General features: G+C 37.5%; 1 protein-coding gene across 6 annotated transcripts in view; it reads right to left on the bottom strand.

Annotated features, from left to right (window-relative positions):
• Nucleotides 1–9,528: 9,528 nt before the first annotated feature.
• Nucleotides 9,529–23,301, bottom strand: part of RESF1 (retroelement silencing factor 1) — a 38,603-nt gene continuing 24,830 nt past the window's right edge. For 4 of the 6 annotated variants that reach the window (XM_022577912.3, XM_022577910.2, XM_089920474.1 and 1 more), the window contains 3 exons: nucleotides 14,398–19,387; nucleotides 13,047–13,130; nucleotides 9,529–10,273 (listed from right to left, as the gene is read on the bottom strand). In XM_022577912.3, the coding sequence (XP_022433620.1) occupies nucleotides 10,107–10,273; nucleotides 13,047–13,130; nucleotides 14,398–19,330 (5,184 nt within the window). In that variant the 5' untranslated portion in view covers nucleotides 19,331–19,387 and the 3' untranslated portion in view covers nucleotides 9,529–10,106. Of the gene's footprint in view, nucleotides 10,274–13,046; nucleotides 13,186–14,397; nucleotides 19,388–23,301 lie in introns of all 6 variants that reach the window. The other 2 variants (XR_016394893.1, XM_089920475.1) reach the window with 2 other exon arrangements.

Genomic DNA, 23,301 nt, shown 5'->3' with positions numbered 1-23,301 from the left:
ACAATCAATCCTCAGTCCCAAGACACCTGTTCCCACAGGCAAGGCAGACCTCTCCACCCACTCAGTGGCACCCACACCACGGCACAATCCAGAAACAAGATTCCTCCCTCTTCTTCTCCCTTATCCAATCCACCATCAAGTCCTATTGGCTCTCCCTCCAGAACAATGTCACCGTTCAGATGGATATTTTCACTCTATATTTCTCCTCTAAAATTAGTCTTATTATCACTTTCTTTCTGTGGTCAGTTCTTTACATGGATGTCTACTGATTTGTTTGATCTTTCACTCTTGCATCTCACTTTCTATTTTTTATTCCCTTCTTCCTGAAGGACCTCTTCTTTAATCCTTTCTTTCATTGAGGGTTTGTTTGTCTTTTTCATATTATGCATAAAGGAATATTCTACACACAATTCCCCAGAGCCTCAAACACTTAAAAGATCGAATTTCTTTTTACTAATTTTAAGTCAAAGCAGTCTTCTTTCATTCTCTGCTGAAATTAACCACTGAAATTAGATGTTATAAAATCTTCATTGGTACCTGTAAGGTGCAAGCCTCAACAAGTAAACACCATGCCTAAAGTGAAAACATTAACTATTAAAAAATTAAAGAATAATGATAGCAGCCAATTCAACATTGTTAAATATACATGTGCAACTCTAAATGACTTATCTGATTTAAGTATTTGAAATTTAATGTTGACTTTTTGGTAATAAGGCAAGACTGAACATATCCACCTAATTGTGCTTGTGCCTCAGTGGTTAAGGTGCTTTAATCACCACTTTAACACTGAGATTTTTTTTTACAATCTTAAAAACTGAGGAAACTCAAAAGATACTTATCAAAATTTATTCCATGAGAAATTGAAACACATTTTTAAAGCATTTTTCATTTAAAATTAAACCCATTATGGGACTTCCCTGGCAGTCCAGTGGTTAAGACTCAATGCTTTTAGTGCAGGGGGAGGGGATTCCATCCCTGGTCAGAGAATTAAGATCCCACATGCCATGTGGTGTGGCCAAAAAGAAAAAAAAATTTTTAATGAAAAATAATTATCAAAACATTTGATAAAAGTCTACCATTGTTCTACATTTTTGCAAATTTCTAATATCTAAGTTTATGGTGGACCCCTGAATTCTTTTTGTTACATCTTTATTGGAGTATAATTGCTTTACAATGCTGTATTAGTTTATGCTGTACAACAATGTGAATCAGCTATATGTATACATATATCCCCATATCCCCTCCCTCTTGAGCCTACCCTCCCTATCCTACCCCTCTAGGTCATCACAAAGCACTGAGCTGAATTCTTACTTTTGCCTTCTGTTGTTGAGCTATGTTGTCTTGAAGTATGTCAAAAAAAATCCGATCTCACATAGACATACTTTTTATGTGAACAAAGAGTGTGTTCATAGCCTTTTCAGATAATCATGCATTATTCTTCTTTGATACTGTGCCAAAAGTTGACAAGCAATTGTTTCCTGAAGATTTAGTTGCAATGTAGAAGCTGTCACCACAAAGAAATTTTCAGTTTTATTAAAATCCATTGGTCTACGTGGCATTTTGAAAGGCTCTTATCTCTTCGCACTGGTCATCAGAAATATTGGTTCACTAAGGTATAGAGATCTTCCAAATATTGACACTTCTTACCACACAACATCAAAAATAATTGTGTTCATTAATATTCTCATTGAGTTGACTAGAGATCCAGGTAATGGGATGCTATCAAGCTCAGTGTCTTGGATACAAAATTTCCAAAATCCTAATTTCTCTTCAAAAGCTCAAATTATCATTTGACAACAAGTATTTTTATTCCCCTTGAAATATCAGGATGACATAGTTCAAGACAAACGAGTCCATGATTCCTTCAAGTAAATGTGATGTTCCATGGGACTACTTCTCAATGACCATCACACAACCATTGCTTCTGTATCTCTCTTGGTTCAAATCATTTGGGAATGCATACATTTCTTTATGTGTACCTGCTAGTTCATCACTTAGGATATTTAAAAGATGTATATTCAGGGGTTGAGATTTAACAACCTAAACAACTTTCACCACTTTATCAAAGACATTCTTAAGGGAAACTTTTTTTTTTAATTGAAAGATTCCAGCACTAAAGAACACAATTACCATTTTTCTAAGATGGTGGAGTAGAAGGATGTGTCCTCACCCCTTCTTACAAGAATCACAACTAACTGCTGAACAACCATCAATAAAAAAACGCTGGAACCTACCAAAAAAAGATACCCTACATCCAATGACAACGGAGAGGCCACAACGAGAGGGCAGGAGGGGTGCAATCACGATAAAATCAAATCCCATACGCACCAGGTGGGCGACCCACAAACTGGAAAACAATTATACCACAGAAGATCTCCCACTAGAGTGAAAGTTTTGAGCCCCAAGTCAGGCTTCCCAGCCTCAGGGTCCTGCAACAGGAGGAGGGATACCCAGATAATCTGGCTTTGAAGGCCACTGGGATTTGACTGCAGGACTTCCACAGGACTAGGGGAAACAGAAACTCCATTCTTAAAGGGCACACACAAAGTCTTGCACACATAGGATCCAGGGGAGAAAAAGCAGTGCCAGACTTACCTGCTAGTATTGGAAGGTCTCCTGCAGAGGTGGGGGGTGGCTGTGGCTCACGGAGGGGACAAAGACATTGGCAGCACCAGTTCTGGGAAGTACTAACTGTGTGAGCCCTCCCAGAGGCTACCATTAGTCCCACCAGCCTGTAGGCTCCAATGCTGGGTTGCTCAGACCTAATAACCAAATGGGAGGGAACACAGCCCCACCCATCAGCAGACAAGCAGATTAAAGTTCTACTGAGCACTGCCCAGTCCAGAGGGACAAGACCCAGCTCTATCCAACACCAGTCCCTCCCATCAGGAATCTTGCACAAGTCTCTTAGATAGCCTCATTCACCAGAGGGCGGACAGCAGAAGCAAGAACTTCAGTCCTACAGCCTGTGGAACAAAAACCACAATCACAGAAAGTTTGACAAAATGAAATGGTAGAGGTTTACATCCCAAATGAAGGAACGAGATAAAATCCCAGAACTAAGTGAATGGGAGATAGGCAATCTTCTGGAAAAAGAATTCAGAATGAGAGTGAAGATGATCCAGGACCACAGAAAAGAATGGAGGCAAAGATCGAGAAGATGCAAGAAATGTTTAACAAACACCTAGAAGAACTAAAGAACAAACAAACAGAGAGGAACAATACAATAACTGAAATGAAAAATACACTAGAAGGAATCAAAAGCAGAATAACTGAGACAGAAGAATGGATAAGTGACCTGGAAGACAGAATGCGGGAAATCACTGCCATGGAACAGAATAAAGAAGAAAAGAAATGAAAACAGTCTAAGAGCACTATGGGACAACATTAAATGCACCAACAGGGACTTCCCTGGTGGTCCAGTGGGTAAGACTCTGCGCTCACAATGCAGGGCCCCTGGGTTTGATCCATGGTCAGGGAACTAGATCCCGCATGCACGCCATGCAACTAAGATTTTACATGCCACAACTAAGAAGTCTGCACGCCATAAATATGAAGTCTACATGCCACAACTAAAGATCCCACGTGCTGCAACTAAGACCCGGTGCAACCAAAATAAATGAATAAATATTTTTTAAAAAATGCACCAACATTCTCATTATAGGGGTCCCAGAAGGAGAAGAGAGAAAGAACATGAGAAAATATCTGAAGAGATAATAGATGAAAATTCCCCTAACATGGGAAAGGAAACAGTCACCTAAGTCCAGAAAGCGCAGAGTCCCAGGCAGGATAAACCCAAGGAGGAACACGCTGAGACACATACTAATCAAATTTACAAAAACTAAAGAAAATGAAAAAGTATTAAAAGCAACAGAAAAATGACAAATAACATACAAGGGAACTCCCATAAGGTTATCAGCTGATTTCTCAGCACAGACTCTGCAGGCCAGAAAGAAGGGATTGGCACGATATATTTTAAGTGATGAAAGAGAAGAACCTACAACCAAGAATACTCTACCCAGCAAGGCTCTCATTCAGATATGATGGAGAAATAAAAAACATTATAGACAAGCAAAAGCTAAAGAGAATTCAGCACCACAAGAGCAGCTTTGCAACAAATGCTAAAGGAACTCCTCTAGGTGAGAAAGAGAGACCAGCAACTTAAAACAACCTGAACATATAGACTGCTATATCAAAACCACATGGGAATAGCAAACCCAAGAACTACAATACACACACACACACACACACACACAAGCAACCCAAAGACAACACTAAAGATGGTCATCAAACCACAGAAGAGAACAAAAGATGCAGGGAAGAAAAAAGACCTACAAAAACAAACCCAAAACAATTAAGAAAATGACAATAGGAACATACATATAAATAATTACCTTAAATGTAAATGGATTAAATGCGCCAACCAAAAGACAGACTGGCTGAATGGATACAAAAACAATACCCATATATATATGCTGTCTACAAGAGGCCCACTTCAGACTTACTGACACATACAAACTGAAAGAGAGGGGATGAGAAGGTATTCCATGCAAATGGAAATCAAAAGAAAGTGGGAGTAGCAATACTCATATCAGACAAAATAGATGTTAAAATAAAGACTAAGAGACAAACAAGGACACTACAAAATGATAAAGGGATAATCCAAGAAGATGATACGATTGTAAATATGTATGTACCCAATAGGAGCACTTCAATACATAAGGCAAATACTAACAGCCATAAAGGGAGAAATCAACAGTAACACAATAATATTAGTGGACTTTAACATCCCACTTACACCAATGGACAGACAATCCAGACAGAAAATCAATAAGGAAACACAGGCCTGAAATGACACATTAGATCAGATGGACTTAATTGATATTTATAGAGCATTCCATCCAAATGCAGCAGAATACACATTCTTCTCAAGTGCACATGAACATTCTCCAGGATTGACCACATGCTGGGCCACAAAGCAAGCCTTGGTAAATTTAAGAAAATTAAAATCATATCAAGCATCTTTTCTGACCACAACGCTATGAGATTAGAAATAAACTACAGGAAAAAAACTATAAAAAACACAAACACGTGGAGGCTAAACAATAGGCTACTAAACAACCCATGGATTACTGAAAAAAATCAAAAGGAAAATCAAAAAATACCTACAGACAAATGAAAATGAAAGCACAATGATCCAAAATCTATTGGATGCAGCAAAAGCAGTTCTAAGAGGAAAGTTTATAGCAGTACAACCTTACCTCAGGAAACAAGAAAAATCTCAAATAAATCACCTAACCTTACATCTAAAGCAACAAGAGAAAGAAAAACAAACAAAATCTAGTTACGAGAAGGAAAGAAATCATAAAGATCGGAGAAATAAATGAAATAGAGACAAAAAAAACAACAGCAAATTTCAATGAAACTAAAAAGCAGGTTCTGGGACAAGACTCCATGCTCACAATGCAGGGGGCCCGGGTCCGATCCCTGGTCAGGGAACTAGATCCCACATGCCACAACTAAGAGTTCGCATGCCATAACTAATGAGCCTGCACGCGGCAACAAAAATCCTGCACGTGCCAAGATCCTGCATGCCACAAGTATGACCCGATGCAGTCAAATAATTTTTTTTAACTAACTAAATAAAAGCTGGTTCTTTGAAAAGATAAACAAATTGATAAACCTTTAGCCAGACTCAAGAAAAAAAAGGGAGAGGACTCAAATCAAGAAAAAGGAAAAATTACAACTGACACCATAGAAATACAAAGAATCATAAGAGACTAATACAAGCAACTGTATGCCAATAAAATGGACAACCTGGAAGAAATGGACAAATTCTTTGAAAGGTACAATCTCCCAAGACTGAACCAGGAAAAAATAGAAAATATGAACAGACCAATCACAAACACTGAAATTGAGACTGTGATTAAAAAGCGCCCAATAAACAAGTCAAGGACCTGATGGCTTCACAGGTGAATTCTATCAAACATTTAGAGAAGAGCTAACACCTATCCTTCCGAAACTGTTCCAAAAAATTGCAGAGGAAGGAACACTCCCAAACTCATTCTATGAGGTCACCATCACCCTGATACCAAAACCAGAAAAAGATAACACAAAAAAAGAAAATTACAGGCCAATTATCACTGATGAACATAGATGCAAAAATCCTCAACAAAATACCAGCAATCCAAATCCAACAGTACATTAAAAATATCATACACCATGATTAAGTGGGATTTATCGCAGGGATGCAAGGATTTTTCAATATCCACAAATCAGTGTGATACACCACACCAACAAATTGAAGAATAAAATCCATACGATCATCTTGATAGATGCAAAAAAGCTTTTGACAAAATTCAACACCCATTTATGATAAAAACTCTCCAGAAAGTGAGGGAACCTACCTCAACATAATAAAGTCCATATAAGACAAACCTACAGCTAACACCATACTCAACAGTAAAAAGCTGAAAGCATTTCCTCTAAGATCAGGAACAAGACAAGGATGTCCACTCTTGCCACTTTTATTCAACATAGTTTTGGAAGTCCTAGTGACGGCAATCAGAGAAGAAAAAGAAATAAAAGGAATTCAAATTGCAAAAGAAGGAAAACTGTCACTGTTTGCACGTGACATGACACTATACATAGAGAATCCTAAAGATACTACCAGAAAACTACTAGGGCTCATCAATGAATTTGGTAAAGTTGCCGGTTTCAAAATTAATACACAGAAATCTGTTGCATTTCTATACACTAACAACACCCTATTTACCACTGCATCAAACAGAATAAAATACTGATACCTAGGAATAACCCTACCTAAGGAGACAAAAGACTTGTACTCTGAAAACTATAAGACACTGATGAAAGAAATCAAAGATGACACAGATGGAAAGATATATCATGTTGGACTGGAAGAATCAATAATGTGAAAATGACTATACTACACAAGTCAATCTACAGATTCAAGGCAATCCCTATCAAATGACCAATGGCATTTTTCACCAAACTAGAACAAAAAATCTTTTTTAAAAAATTTATTTATTTTTGGCTGAGTTGGGTCTTCCTTGCTGCACGTGGGCTTTCTCTAGTTGCGGTGAGTGGGGGCTACTCTTCTTTACAGTGGGCGGGCTTCTCTTGTTGCGGAGTATGGGCTCTAGGCACGCGAGCTTCAGTAGTTGTGGCTCACGGGCTCTGGAGTGCAGGCTCAGTAGTTGTGGTGCACAGGCTTAGCTGCTCCACAGCATCTTCTCGGACCAGGGATCAAACCCATGTCCCCTGCATTGGCAGGCAGATTCTCAAGCACTGCACCACCAGGGAAGCCCAGAACAAAAAATCTTAAAATTTGTATGGAGACACAAAAGACCCCAAATAGCCAAAGCGATCTTGAGATAGAAAAATGGAGCTGGAGGAATCAGGTTCCCTGACTTCACGCTATACTACAAAGCTATAGTCATTCAAACAGTATGGTACTGGCACAAAAACAGAAATATAGATTAATGGGTCCATTGATAGAAAGAGATTAGAAAGTCCAGCAATAAACCCAGGCACCTATGGTCAATCTATGACAAAGGAAGCAAGATTATGCAATGGTGGAAAGGCAGCCTCTTCAACAAATGGTGCTGGGAAAACAGGGCAACTACATGTAAAAAAATGAAATTAGAACATTCTTTAACATGATACACAAAAATAAACTCAAAATGGATCAGACCTAAATGTAAGACCAGACACTATAAAACTCTTAGAGGAAAACATACGCAGAACAATCTTTGACATAAATCACAGCAATATTGTCTTTGATCCACCTCCTAGAGTAATGAAAATAAAAATAAACAAATGGGACCGAATTAAAAGCTTCTGCAGAGCAAAGCAAACCATAAACAGAACGAAAAGACAACCTGCAGAATGGACAAAAATATTTGCAAATGAAGTGACCAACAAGGGAATAGTCTCCAAAATTTATAAGCAGCTCATGCAGCTTAATATCATCAAAACAAACAACCCAATCAAAAAATGGGCAGAAGACCTAAATAGACATTTCTCCAAAGAAGACATACAGATGGCCAAGAGGCACATGAAAAGATGTTCAACATTGCTAATTATTAGAGAAATGCAAATCAAAACTACAATGAGACATCACCTCACACCAGTCAAAATGGCTATCATCAAAAAATCTACAAACAATAAATGCTGGAGAGGGTGTGGAGAGAAGGGAACCCTCTTGCACTGTTGGTGGGAATGTGAATTGGTGAAGCCATTATGGAGAACAGTATGGAGGTTCCTTAAAAATCTAAAAATAGAGCTACCGTATGATCCTGCAGTCCCACTCCGGGGCATGTATCTGGAGAAACACATGGTCAGAATGGGTACATGCACGCCAATGTTCATTGCAGCATTGTTTACAATAGCCAAGATATGGAAGCAACCTGAATGTCCATCGACAGAGGAATGGATAAAGGAAAATGTGGTACACATATACAATGGAATATTACTCAGTAATTAAAAAAAATGAAATAATGCCATTTGCAGCAACATGGATGGACCTAGAGATTGTTATGCTGAGTGAAATTAAGTCAGACTGAGTGAAGTAAGAGAAATATCGTATGTTACTGCTTATATGTGGAATTTAAAAAGAACTGATACAAATGAACTTATTTAAAAAACAGACTAACAGACTTAGGGAATGAACTTATGGTTAACCAGGGGGGAAGGGATAGTTAGGGAGTTTGGGATTGGCATGTACACACTGCTATATTTAAAATGGATAACCAAACACAACATTGTAAAGCCACTATACCCCAATAAAAATATGGATAACCAAGGACCTACTGTATAGCACAGGGAACTCTGCTCAATATTATTTAAAAACCTAAATGGGAAAAAAATTTGAAGAAGTATAGATACATGTATAACTGAATCAGTTCATTGTACAACTGAAACTATCACAACACTAATCAACTATACTCCAATGTAAAATAAAGTTAAAAAAAAAAAAAGAACACAATAGCCAATATAATGACCACTAATATTCATAGTTTGGAACCATTGCATTGACTCGACTGGTGCTATGGTGCCAGTTCTACCAGCCATTGCTTTTCTAACTGATCCTTCTACTGACATTGCTCAGGATGAGCACAATGGCTTTTCCTATGGAAGCATGCTATTTAATATTTTGAGAAGCCCAGTCTGCTCAAGTCTTCAGAATGTATTTTTAAAACTTGTGATAAAATATACATAAGAGTTTACTATAGTTTTAATATGTGTGAACTATGTAGCATTAAGATTTTATGAAAACAACACATTTCTACTTCTAGTAGTCATAAAAGCCCAGAAACATCTGAAGAGTTATATTTTGCCTTCCTTGCAATTTCCTGAACCTAGTAAATTTTTGCTCTTCTAATGAATGAACCTGAAAATGTTTACTTGTGACAGCTTAATTAACATTTCTCCTTTTAATAACACCTTTCTAAAATGTGCTCTGTTGTGAGGGCAGGAAATCAAACACAAATCAAACTGTTTCGGATATACTTTTTAAAAAATAAATGTTTATTTCAAGTATGAAAAGTAATGTTTAGATGTTATCCAAAAATTATGTCAGTTTAACAAGTATAAAACAAGACTCCGACAAAAAGTTTACAATTCAGTATAAAATACTTAAGAATATACTTTGACATTCACAGTGAGGATTTCGGAAAAATAAATTTTGCTAATAAGTTTTAGAAACAAAAATACAGTCCCAGAGGAAATAAGTCCTAAGTAATGCACAGGTCTCCCTTAGGATGGATAGTTAGCATTTCAAAACAAGATTTGTGTAATAATTCATTTTAAAATAATGGTAAACTTGGTTCAATAATGTCAGAATTCAATACCTTATGGTTTCCCTGACAAATACCATCTATTTCTTATGTCTGCTACCCACAAATAAGGTTCTCAAGCCAATTTAATTAAGTAACTTCGATGATACATAACCTAAAATGGTAACCAAACTCTGAGAAATTTTATCACGGCAATCTGAGTATTTCCAGAAAAGTAATTTGAACAGAAAGTGACAGAAATTTTCTTGTGGCAATTAGAGAACCATCAGAAGAATTAAAGTCTGAAAATTATTCTAAAGGACTGCTACCAAGACTTCTGCTTCTCTTCTCCATGTACATCTTTTTGTAGGTTTGAAACATTGCTTTTGAATCTTTTACTGGGTTTTGTAGTGTCTCAAATCCATCTGCACTGAAACTTCTCTTGGAGAGTCTTGAATTAGCCAAAACATTATCATCTAAGGAAACAAAAATTGTATTTACTTTATTACTCTTAATGTTAGTGACTAGTATACAATCAATATAAATTGAGACGGAAAACATGCGTTGTTCTCTGGGATAAAAAATTAGGGAAAGAGCTAAGTGTGACAAACTATGGCTCTTTACCTACAGAATTATAAAGTAAATACACAGGACATCTTGCCTCTCCTTTGGGGGCTGTTTTCTAACGTCATCCCCATCTTTACTGCCCAGGGCTATTCTGCTCTACCTGTACGCTTGCCCAATAAAAACTCATTATTTGCATACTATTATGAACGTGACTTTCTTAACAGCCATCTAAACTAGCAATACAAAAAGCACAAATGCAAGCCAGTTCCAAAGAGTAAATGAAAGGTACAGCTTGCATATTCTGGCCTTGTTATGCACTAGGTATTCTAAGAAATATCTGTATTTTTCTGTTTCTTTAGACTATTTCAGTGCTGTTATTAGCCTCACTATCCCTTTTTTGATGGGCCCAGCCAGCCTTTCCTTTTTCTGTATATTTCTAGATGTGCCTCTATATCTCAGAAGCTGTTCCAATTCTGAATTCCCGTACTTCACATTCCTGCTCTAGCCACTCCTTTCTAAGTAAGTTTTCTTGTACCTTTTTCTGCCTGGGTGGGTCAAGCACTCTGTCCTCTTCTTTATTTATTTTTTTTGCTAACAGAGGACGGCTACTCTTAATTCTTTATCTGTTTCAAATTCCTCTCCGTGCACAGCAGCTTTCTGTTATGAATGCTGATACCTGAGGTGCAGCTCTAAGCTGCTTTCCGCTGGATTCTGTCACCTCCTCTTCTTCTACCTCACCCTGATAGCTTCACGACTTGCTCCATCTACACTCCAACCTTTGCCACCAAATTTAGGTGTTGCTTATCTAAAGTGTGCTTTTTATAGCTCTCTGGGAGTTCCAGTTCTTCAGCCTCTTCCTCTTGGTATGTTCTGTCTTTCATGATTTCCCTGAGTCTCATAAGACCTTTTTTTTTAATTATAATTTTATTTTTATTTATTTTTGGCTGCGTTGGGTCTTTGTTGCTGCACGCAGGCTCTCTCCAGTTGCAGCGAGCAGGCTCTAGGCACGTGGGCTTCAGTAGTTATGGCTTACAGGCTCTAGAGTGCAGGCTCAGCAGTTGTGGCACACGGGCTTAGTTGCTCCACAGCACATGGGGTCTTCCCGGATCGGGGCATGAACCCATGTCCCCTGCGTTGGCAGGCAGATTCTGAACCTCTGCGCTACCAGGGAAGCCCTTGTAAGACCCTTGACAGAGCTCTGGACTTGCTTCTTAGCTTTTCTCTCACCCTGCTGCATCTCTCATTGCGCCTGGGCCCTGCTTTGTGTCATTTTCATAGTGATCCTGAGTACTGATGTCCCACCTTCAGTGTTTATTGCTCATCCTGTCCGCAGGTATCTTCACATCTGTCGTTTAGCTCATGCTGCTCCCTGAGCCTCTGGTCAACCTGTGCATATATCTGTCTTCTGAGTATTTTCAGATTCAGATTCCAGTTATGCCTCTCAACTCTCTCTGAGGCAAAACTTATGGCCCTCCCTTTTTCCAAGGAACTTTCTTGCTGCAATCTCCACACCCATTTCCATCTTTCTCATATTTCACTTCCTGTGTTCCAACTTTAGGGGTGTGTTTTCTACTCTCTCACTAATTCATTTTCCCCTCTTTCAGTTGTCTTCCTGTTCTAATTAAGAGTGCACATTTCTTCTTCCTTTGATTCTTTCATTCAGGTTTCTTTTTCCCTTTATGTATCTTCAATGTATAAGACTCCATTTCTACATGCCTGCTTACATATATTCTTTATAAGCTCTTCTCAACCTTTGTCACACTTCTTCTCTTGCTTCTCTTTATTGCTACTCATGGCAAAATTCTGCTTCTCCCAATTTTCAAAAGACTCTTATGAACTCTTCGTATTTAATTAACCCAAACTAAATTTCCTGAACCCTAGGTTCCAGTTCACAATGCAAAACCCTAAAACACAAAATACATTCATTCCACTAATTAAAAATCAGATACTAAAAACTCTGGTTTTCTTGTTGGCCCTCAGCCCAAAACCCTTCCCAGTAAACAAACAAACAAAACCCCAAAAAACCCAAAACCAAACCGAAACAAAAAACTATGAGCATCAGTCTTTCGTCATCAAAATAACTCAAATTCCACACTAAATAAACTTTGAAGACAGGGATGTGGTTCAAGTCCCTATTGAGTTACTGGCTATGTAACTTTAGCCAAATGATCTAACCTCTCATTGATAAATGGGAACATCTTTGTCTCCCTGGTTTTGAGAATTTAATTAACTAACTTGCAAATAATCTAATCTACGGGTTGGCTAACAGGGTATGCCTGTGGGCCAAGCCCAGCCTCTAGCAAGTTTTGGTAAAGTTTAATTGGAACATAGCCCATGCTCATTCATATTCTACAGCCATTTCTCACTGCAATGTTAGAGTATTTAGGAGAGACATTATGATTTGCAAAACCTATCTACACAGAAGAAGCATGCCAACCCCTTGTCTTAAGTCACTGTGATGAGAATTCCCTTGTTAAAAGGAAATAGATCACTACTTCTCTGTCCACAGCATGACAGAAAAAATAGGAGAATGTCTTCCTACCACTCATACAGACACTGAACTATCTTTTAAAAGAATATGGATAAAAACCAAACTTCACGATAGTTTCCATAACTGTAATCCAGCTTATATATGATAGAGTGCCAGGTAAGTAAAATAAAAACTTAAATAGACAGTTTTACCTATTTCTTGGTTGGCTTCCGGCATCCTTTTCTCCTCAGTCAAACATTTTAACCAGTCTTCTTTTGTACTTTTTATTCCTGAAACTATTTAAATATTCATTTTCAGATCTCTAGATATTGCTATTCATCTCTTTTAGTACTATAATGAAGGAAAACCATGTAAGCCTAAATTAGATTTTAGAAGGCATCAGATATATTCACACATAACTAAAAAGGGCATGGAAAAATGCTTTCTCCCCTATGACGTGCCTGAATCTCACAATTTAAAAGTTTACCTTCATTACGTAATTATGTTTCTCCTACTTGGGCTGAACACCAACACATCTCAAGATACCTAAGGGCACATGAGACAGAATGTACCTCACACTGCTGCTGCACCCACTTCCAACCAGGCCCTCAGACTCTAAGGATCTAGTTTTAAGAACCAAGTGTAATCACCAGTACTTTACAAAATGAATTTTATACTCTATATACTCATATATCCCTACCAACTTCCAAGAAAAAGTACCTTATTTACATTGTAATTTTATGCACCCAAACAGATACTGTCTGAACACAGTACAGGAGAAACTACGATTTCCATTCAAATCCTTTAGTTTTCCAATCTGGGTTTCTCAACACAATGTTTTACATATACTATCCACAACCCATAAATGTTTCCTTCTACCACAAATAATGAGTCCTCTATTTTCTCCTTCCATCTTGCACTACATTGAGAATTCTATCCTTCGGCTAACCAACAGTCATGATTTCCATTCGGGTTTGGTAACTCAACAATGGACAACACTGCTTCCAAGATCCTCCCATTGCATACTTCATGAGTAGACTAGAAGGTACCACTTCAGTGATAACACAGTCACCAACTGCTTCAAAGATGACTATAAGGCAAACCACTTCCGTATGTACAAAAAGATTTCATTAACATTACATATCTCCTAACATTTAGACCAAAAATTCAAATTCACAGGGCTTTGAAACTGAAAGTCCCCAAAGAGAATGAACAAAGGCAAGACCTGAAATAATGTACACTTGATGCTTTTCTGACTTAGCACAAAGAGTGCTAAGTCACTTCTTGGCACAAAAGGAAATCTTTGTATTTGGCAAACCTTACAATTTTATATACCTCTTACCTTTAATGTGAATGTAATATAATTTAAAATAAGTGGGACACAAACTTAAAACAAACATTGCCCAATGAACCATCAACTTACTGAGAAAACTAAATACTAAGTAAAGGCAAAATGCATTTAAGTCTCTCCTAGGTACAGGGAAGTCAGGAGAGATGCTCTGTCACTTGCTGAACTACAGTATTACAATGTTGCAGACACCATCAAAAAAAATCATACTGGACCTTGCACAGGAGCTTGCTCCTTCCTAGGAGTAGATGGCAGATCATTCTGGTCTTTAACAGGGTTTGTATTCTTAAATAGTCCATCTGGACATAATTTAAACTCCAGCATGCTTAGTTTCTCTGTGGTATCTTTCACAGGTAAAAGGGTCTTAGGTTTATTTTCTGGTCTCTTTTCTTTATTAAGCTTCCTGGGTGAACTGTCTAATTTCGTGAGACAAATGCGCTCACGTTCAGTGCATTTAAATGCAACTCTATTCAGATACAGTTTCCTTTGATCCTTTGCTTGGGAAGCCATTTGGCTGAATTCAATGTCATTATTTACATTACTTAAATTTTTGTCTAATTTGGTTTTATCAATCCACATTTTATCAGGTTGCTTTCCACCAACTGTTCCTTTAATATTCCTTGAAATGTATGTTCTAGACTCCTTGGAATGATGGGCTTTGAGGTTTTTACCATGGCTTGTACCAGTATTTAATGATTCCTTAGAGGTCTGTACACTGCCATTGTGTCTCTCATTTGATCTCCCACAACTTCCCACTCGCGTAGAAAGTTTATTGGACCTCATATACTGAGAATCACATGGTACATTTTTCAGGTAGTTTTTCTTTAATGCTTCTTTATGCTTCTGCCTTGATAAATACTCCTTTGGTGATAGAACTCTATTAATTTTAGATGAGCTATCCATAGAGCCTGAGGACTTAACATTTGACACTGTCTTTTCTTTAATCCTGGCTCTTTCACCTGTGGTTGAGAAAAGGTTACAGAATTTAAATGCACCACCTCCCACATTCTTATTCTGCTCTTGTTTATCATATTTCTTCTTCTTTATCTCTGAATCAAGTATGCTCCCTTCATCTAACTTCTTTTCCAAAACTTTTTGTTTAGAGCCACCTGCTTTCAATTTTCTCTTTTCCGGTGATACTGACTGTACCAAAGAACCATTCTTCACATGCAAATCTTTATTTTTACTTGTCAAAAAACCCATCTTTGGTTTTAGTGGTCGTAAGTTTTGCGCCATGAGCTTCCTCTGCAGGCTCTCTTGAGAAAATTTTGCAGTTTTGTTAGTGGAGTGAAAAGTTACCTCATGAAATTGCAGTTTTCTTTTTCTTTTGTGACTCTGCAAAGAATCTGGTTTTTTATCACCTTTAGATAAAAAGTGACCAGATAATTCTTGTTCTGTCCTTAATGAGCTGTTATGCTCTGATTTGGGTTTATCTTTTACATTCCTGCCTTGCTCTGTTTCAGGAAAATATTTTTTCTCAATTGGACAAGTCAGAGGAATCTTCAGCTGATTATTTGGAGGACTGTTAAATGCAACAGGAACATCTCTGTCAGAGGTTCTCTCTTCTTGTTTATAACCGTTAGTCTCCAAAGGAGAACGTGGATCTTTCCCTTTTTCTTCCTTTGAAGTTGAGTTCTTAGTGGAATTACACTGGCATTGAGGTACTCCTTCATAAACCATAGAGAGCCACCCCAACGCACAGCAACGGACATCATCTTTTTCTGAATCCAGTATTACAGAATCACAGGTTTCTTCAACTGCATGTGCTTGTGGGTCACACTGGTTCCCTTCTTTTGTGACAGGCTTTTCTTTCTGAGGCTCTATCAGTTTGTCTACCTCGTTGGGTTGATCGTCCTGTTCAGGAAATAATTCTTTCATTTGCTCTGAATTTAATATTGTAATTTGTATCTGGTCTGTTGAGTCTTTGCAGTCACAACCAGTTTTATCACAAGTTTGAGCTTTTGAGATTTGGTGTGCCATTTGTTGGACCACAAAACCTTCAGGCATGTTCACAGGTTCAATACCATAGGGAAACTCTTTTAAAAGTTCTGACAGCTGATCATGTAGGTATAAGATTGATGTCTTATCTTCGAGATTCTCATTTGTTGTAGGATCCTGGGCTGCTTCCTGAGGGTAACTATCCCGCTGAATAGCAGCTGGTGAACACATATCATTAGCCATGCTTTCATTTTTAGTGATATGCTCCAAACTGCTTTCCTCTGGAATTCCACTCTTTGCTCCAATGTACTTCAAAGTCGATGGTTCTGGAGGTTGCAGTGACTCTGACTGATCAGTTATTTTATGTGAAACATCTGTGCACTGTACAAAATTATCTTTTTGAAAGTCAAAGTCTTTATTCCCAGTGATATTGTCAAATTGTTCATTTTGTCTACTATTCATTACTTGGTGATTGGGTAGAGGTTTCTGTGGCTCAACCTTTTGCAAAGAGGGCAAGCTGAATATCTTTGCTATTTGGGAATTATAAGAGGTATCACCTTCAACAAGAGAACAAATACTGCCAATCTGTAATACATCTCTGCCCACAATATCACTGTCCTTTGATATATATGAGGTTTGCTGATCACTCACAGGATACTGGATATCTGGTTCTAATTTGTTATGCTTTCCTTGATTGGTATTAGGTGTGACTTCTGAATTAGTATTAGTTGACTCACTTTGCTTATCCTTCTGAATCAGTGGGAAAATCTTGGTGCTTGTGGTACTTGTCACTGGTTCATTAACATTCAAAGCAGCAGTATTTTCCGAGGATTTGTTTTGTAAGCTACAAACACTGCCTTCTTTAATAACTGGATACATTGTTTCAGGTAAAGCTTCAGGTGTTATACCTTTGACAGACAATGTTTTGACATCCGAAAGAATTAAGGGTGATACTACAGCAATCCCCTTTGTAGTAGTTGCTCCTGAAGACTCATAATTCTGTGCTACCGTTGATAAAACTGTGTCGTGTGAGCTGTTTACAATTTTATTCTGAGAATTTACCACAGCTGAAAATGGACTCTTCTCACAGATGTCTGCAGGCTTTGAAATTCCAACTGCTGCTGTGGGTTTTTTTGACTCATTACACTGTTTTTCTTCTGTAGGCTCTGAAGGTTGCTTTTTCCACAAAGACAGACATGTTGCTAGCAATTCCATGGAAAAGTGAGAGTCACTTTTAGAAGACATTCCATTGAAGGATTTATGCTCAAAGCAAGAAGAGTTGTTTGATATCTTGGCATTTATATTACAAGTAGCTGGAGTACCTGGAGTTTCCATGGTTTTCAAATTCACTTGGTTACCAGTGTTCTGGATATTTGGATTCATTTCAAAACTATGCAGTTTAGAATCATGAACACGTTCATTAGTATCTTTTAATAATTTCTTCTGAGTTTTATTTCCAGATGCAAGTAAACTGAGAATTAGCCTATTTTTATTTGGATACTTTGAAACATATTCCTCAAAGGATGTAGACTGAGGAAGAGAAGTTGCTTCAGAATTTGTTGGCACATTTTGTGCAACGTTGACTAAATTTCCTGATGAAAACTGGGTGTTATTTAATATTGCCTGGGTAATCTCAACAGTTGACGTCTTTAAAGAACTCACAACTTGCGAACAGCCAGAATTTAGTAAAACAGAACTGACTTGGTTAAAATTTCTGTCCTGAAGGTTGGAATTCAATGTATTGTGTGTTCTATTTGTTTCTTCTGCAGATTCCATTACTGTTGGTGGTTTATCCTCCACAGTATCTGGAGGGCCTAGGGTTACCTGTGGTCCAGACTGGATTTTGGCAGTTTGTTTCAGAGACAACCCACAATTTTGAGCTGATTCACTGTAAGAGGTATTAGCTGTTTTAATACAACCTGCTGCCATCAAAAGATTTTTATTAATTTTAATTTTCCTTGCAAGGTCCGAAAACTTCTTTTTTATTTCTACTAATGTTTTAATATCCCTCACTAACTTTTCTTTTGTGGCACTTGTGTCCAGTACTTGATTTGAAGTTAGATTTCGAGAATCCACTCTTTTCTCTTGATTATTTTGAGTAAGAGCCTGAACACCATCCACATAAGATCTAACAGGTTCATTAAAAGGCTGATTGACATTGGTATTTACTCTCAAGTTACAGGAATTTCCCATTGTGCTGAAATTTTCATTAAGGTTTTGCCACTGCTGCTGAAAGCCTCTACAAAAGTCTTTCCTCATTTCAGGTAAGTGCATTTCTTGACTCTGAGGAACTTCCATAGAAGTGTGTTTAACAACATGCTGAGTACTTTGCAGAGGCTGGCTTGCATACCTACAGTCATAAGGAGGAGGAGGTCTTCTGTCAGTTTGAGTAACCGCATATTGATATGACGGTACAGTTGCAATCTGCTTTGACTGTAAAGTCAGGGCAGGATTTGGAGATTGACTATTTTTAACTTGTAATGATACAGATGACATAGGGGTTTGTTTCTGAAGAGTAGGCTCCTGCAAAAAGCTTCGTGATGAATAACTATATTGCTTTGGAAGTGGCCTGTAATCTGGGTAAGTCAATCCACTGGATGCACACTGCTGTGCCCAATCAACCTGTTGCTCTGATAAAGGTAGGTTAAGTCTCGGGTTTCCTTGATAAGTTATAGGAACTCTTCCGGAATTAGAAGGGATCATTTGTAGTTGCATGGAATAGGTATCTGATGTTAGAAATTGATTCTGTAGTGCACGTACATTGGGCGTATTCGTTCCTAAACCAGTCTGATGAGATATAGTTGCCCCTGTTTGAGAAAGCATAGAATTCCTCACTGGTGAGTTCAACCATACATCCTGTGTAACTCCTGAAGACATTTGCAAATCGTGATTTGGTTGTTTGGGTCCTTTAACATTTGCATATGTTATTCTTTCTACTGAAGTTTGTGAGGTCACAATGGTCCCACTATGCATATCAGAAATAGGGATTTGTTGAGGAGTTTTATAATTTCTGATGTTGAGCAGCGGCTGTGAAACTGGATTTAAATTACTGAGAAATAGGCACGGTTCTTGGTTACTTCCATGATGGTTTAAAGAACTTTGAGATGCTGTGGTAAGTGTGTTTACTAAAGCTTGCTCCAAAAAAGATGCCTGTTTTTTAGGATACTGTGGTGGTAAGGTGACACCCTCTGATTTTGCATTCCAGTTCATTGTTGATTTGATGCAGTAGCAGTGTATTAAAAGCCAGCTGTTTTGAATGTCAGGAATCTGTAGGAAATAAAGATCTTTTATTAAAAATCTGTTTTGCCAGGTCAGAATTTCTAAGATAATTTTCTTAGTTTACCTTATCACCAATGCTGACTATGTCTAGCAAAATTCCTGAAACCTCAGACTAGAGAAAGCTTCATCTTTGATTTGGATAAGAGGAACAGCAAAGGAAGATGTAATAATAAATATGGCAAATGTCAATAAAATTTTCTGGTGTGTTCAACAGAAATTCATTCCACCCAATATAGTTAGTATTTTGTTTGTTACACTTAAGAGACAATTACTTTCTGCATTTACTTATTTTAACTAGCTCTTTATTCCAAGTAACCCATGATCACTGTAAAAAATAAAATTTTTAAAAAATCAAGCATATACTAAGAAGCCCTTACTACTGTCCATCTCCAATATCTAACTAACTCCCTGTTACCTTTCTTTCAGAAAATTTCTATATATAAAAAAACACCAATACATAGATAAAACCTCATCTTTTAAGACAAATGGAGTCCTACCAAACATGCTGTCTACACAGTTAGCCTCATTTTCATTACTATACCTAGGATATCTTATCATTTCAACTACACATATATCTATCTCACTGTCTGCATAACATTCCACTTTCTGTGTATATCACCATTTAACCATTTCTCTACTGATGGACATTTGGTTTTCTTAAGTTTTTGCACTTATAAACTATCCTATACTAAGAATTCTTGTATTTATGCTTTTATATTTGTGCTGTTTCTGGAAATTCCTACAAGTGAAATCAATGTGTCAAAAGACACTAAAATTATTTTCATAAGTAGTGACAAACTGCCTTCCAAAAAGACTGAAATAATTTATACTCTCACCAACAGTACAGGGACATATCTAAAAACGGACAAATCTGTAACAATAAATGATAGGGCAAACAAACTTGACTTAAACGTATTAATAGTATACCAAACAACTGCAGAATACACATTCTTTCCAATGCACATGGAATTTTTACCGGTACTGACCATATGGCTAGGCCATAAGCAAATCTCATTTTTGAAGGATTACAATAATTCAGATTAATTCACAGTGGAATTAATCTAGAAATTGTAGAAAAAGGACCTAGGAAACTGCCAAATAATTAAGAAATAAAGAATGCAGTGAGCTCTGGTGTCTTTTCCTCTAATTATCCAATAGGATACCAGACCTATTGAATTAGACCCCACCCTTATGACCTCATTTACCTTAATTATCTCCCTAAAGGCCCCATCTCTAAAAATAGTCACACTGGAAGTCAGAGCTTCAACATATGCATTTGGTGGTGGTGGGGGGGGGGACAAGACACACAGTTCATTCAGTCCATAATGGGCTCCCAACCCCATGTTAACATATGACTTGAGGATAATTTATAACATTAAATAGACTTATTTAAAAGAAGACTGGGAAACAATCTCTGTATTTATCATACAAAGTTAAAAATAAGTTAATCCAAGGAAAAGACAGAGTGAAATAAAATGAGAACAGAGATTCAATAAGTCACAAGTTGGTAACAAATAAAAATCAATAAGCCTCTGACAACACTGATCATCATAAAAAAAAAAACAACACTGTATTGGGAAAAGAGGCTATCACTAGATCTTACAGACATTAAAATGGCAATGTATATATCTTGAGTATTTCCAAACATTTAAAATTTAGGTGGAATGGAGAAATTCCTTGAAAAAACATACCTTAACATCTATAATTAAATATCTTCACAAAGAAAACAGCAGGGCCGTGTGGCTGTACTGGAGTGTTCTACCATTTATGGAAGAGATAATCTAATATAACCTCTTTAAAAGGATAAAAGAGGGAACACTTCATAGCTTATTTACTGAGCCTATCATACCAAAGCTGAAAAGAAAGGCAATTAAGAAGCCAATCTCACAGAAACAAACACAAAAGTCCTGAACAAAATGTTAGCAAACCAAATGGGGTGATACATGAAAAGGATAACATCATGATCAAACTGAATTTATTTCAGGAATACAAAGTTTGTCATTGAAAATTAATCAAAGTAATCACATTATAATTATTTTAAAAATCATGATCATTTCAACAGATGCAAGAACTTTTGATAAAATTCATTAAAAGAACAATTGTATAAAACCAAGAATAGAAAGAAGTTTCCTTAATTTTGATAAATGGTAATTTCAAAAATTCAGACCAACAACAGTAATATTATTAATAATAATAGATAACTTAAATAAAGATCCCACTATCACCCACTTCTATTCATTGTTAGGATCTAGGAGATCCTAGAAAGTATAAGAATTGTGAAGGAAAATATAAAGCTGTCTATTAAGAGACGTTATGTAGAAAATCCAAAACAATCTGTAGATCTTTTAGATCTATTACATGATGGATCATAGTGTACTCAAACTAGATTGAAGAAGGCACATGTTACCATGTGTTTGATTTGTTGATGTGATTCCTGGGAATTATATATATATGTTTATTTATGTATTTGCTCATAAATACAGTAGAAGCGAGCCTTTTGAGGCCTGGTGTCAAGCATGAAATAAAGCTGTGACTAGAAACTGACTCCATGACTTCAGAGGTTTCATTTTTTGTCATTGCTGTACCTGAGCCAAGATTGATCTGTGCATGCTGGTAGGAAGAGGCAGAAATTCTGGGGATCTCCTGCCAAGGTGACCTAAGGTGACACAGGTGGCATTAGAAACTCTCCCCCTCCCAAACTGAACATCTGATCTTGGAGATAATGTGCTCCTGGGACTATAAAATTAGGTGAGCTGGGACTGTTTGCATTTGAGACAAGTGTTGCTGTAACCTCATCTCTTGTCGAGGATCCATTCACCAAGGCATTGGCCACCAGAGGCTTTGCCTGAATGGACAGTCTTCACCTCATCACTTGTGACCCAGCAGTAACCCAGACCTGCTTGAGTGCCTTGCTGAGGAGACTAGTGTCTTGGACCAACTGGACTTTTCTATTATGGATGCATGCATGGACTTGGTTCGTTACACGCACTTCGTGCTCAAAGTGGTTTTAACATTCATTCTGAATTTTTAGATACGTTTTTGCTTTCTATTTCTCTGCTTGCTTCTTCTCACTTATGTGAAAGTCAAAGTCATTGGTGAACTCTATGTTTGTCCTGACCTGTCATTTGATTAAGGTAGTAAAGAAACCTCCCTCTCTTTGAGAGTTTAATTTGTCGGGGAGCCAGATCACCCTTGTCCAGTATGACAGCATGCACATTTTGGTTTAAAAACAGGTCCCAAGGAGAAAGATCTGTATATTCCTCACATGCTTTCTCCCAGGAAAGCTCCTTAATAAGACAACTGATCAGGGTGAAGTATAATACAAAGTAAAAAGCAGTACTACCAAGTAGCAGTATTACAAAAGAGTCAATGATAAATTCCCAATAATTTGCCCTATTTCTTATGTGAGCTTGGGGGTGGGAGGCTGCTACAGACTGAATTCTGTTCCCTCAAAATTTATATGCTTAAGTCCAGTTCACTATATTTGGAGATAGGACCTTGAGTGAGGCAATTAAGGTTAAATGAGGTCATAAGGGTGGGGCCTTAATCCAACAGGATTAGTGTCCTTATAAGAGAGACAACCAGGTGTATACACACACAGGAAAGACCATCTGAGGAGACACAGAGAAGGTAGCTGTGTGCAAGCCAATAAGAGACCTCAGGAGAAACCAAACACATTGATCTCAAACTTCCAGACTCTAGACCTGCAGAAATTTATTGTTTAAGCCACCCAAGCTGTGGTTATTTTGTTAGGGCAGCCCTACAGACTAACACAGAGATTATGGGTAGGAAGAGAAATGCTCCTTATAAATAATTTGGGGTTGTTGGGTTTTTACCCCCTCTCTCTCCTTTGCTGGCACAGAAAAAACTGAAGCCTGGAAAACCAACCTTGAACTACTAAA

This window comes from Delphinapterus leucas, chromosome 11, assembly GCF_059928025.1.
Source record: "Delphinapterus leucas isolate spDelLeu-1000000601 "Yukka" chromosome 11, BTC_Dleu_Yukka2, whole genome shotgun sequence".
In the NCBI taxonomy this organism is placed as follows: domain Eukaryota; kingdom Metazoa; phylum Chordata; class Mammalia; order Artiodactyla; family Monodontidae; genus Delphinapterus; species Delphinapterus leucas.
The sequence above is the reverse complement of the archived record's forward strand: the minus strand, read 5'-3'. Positions and strand labels throughout refer to the sequence as shown.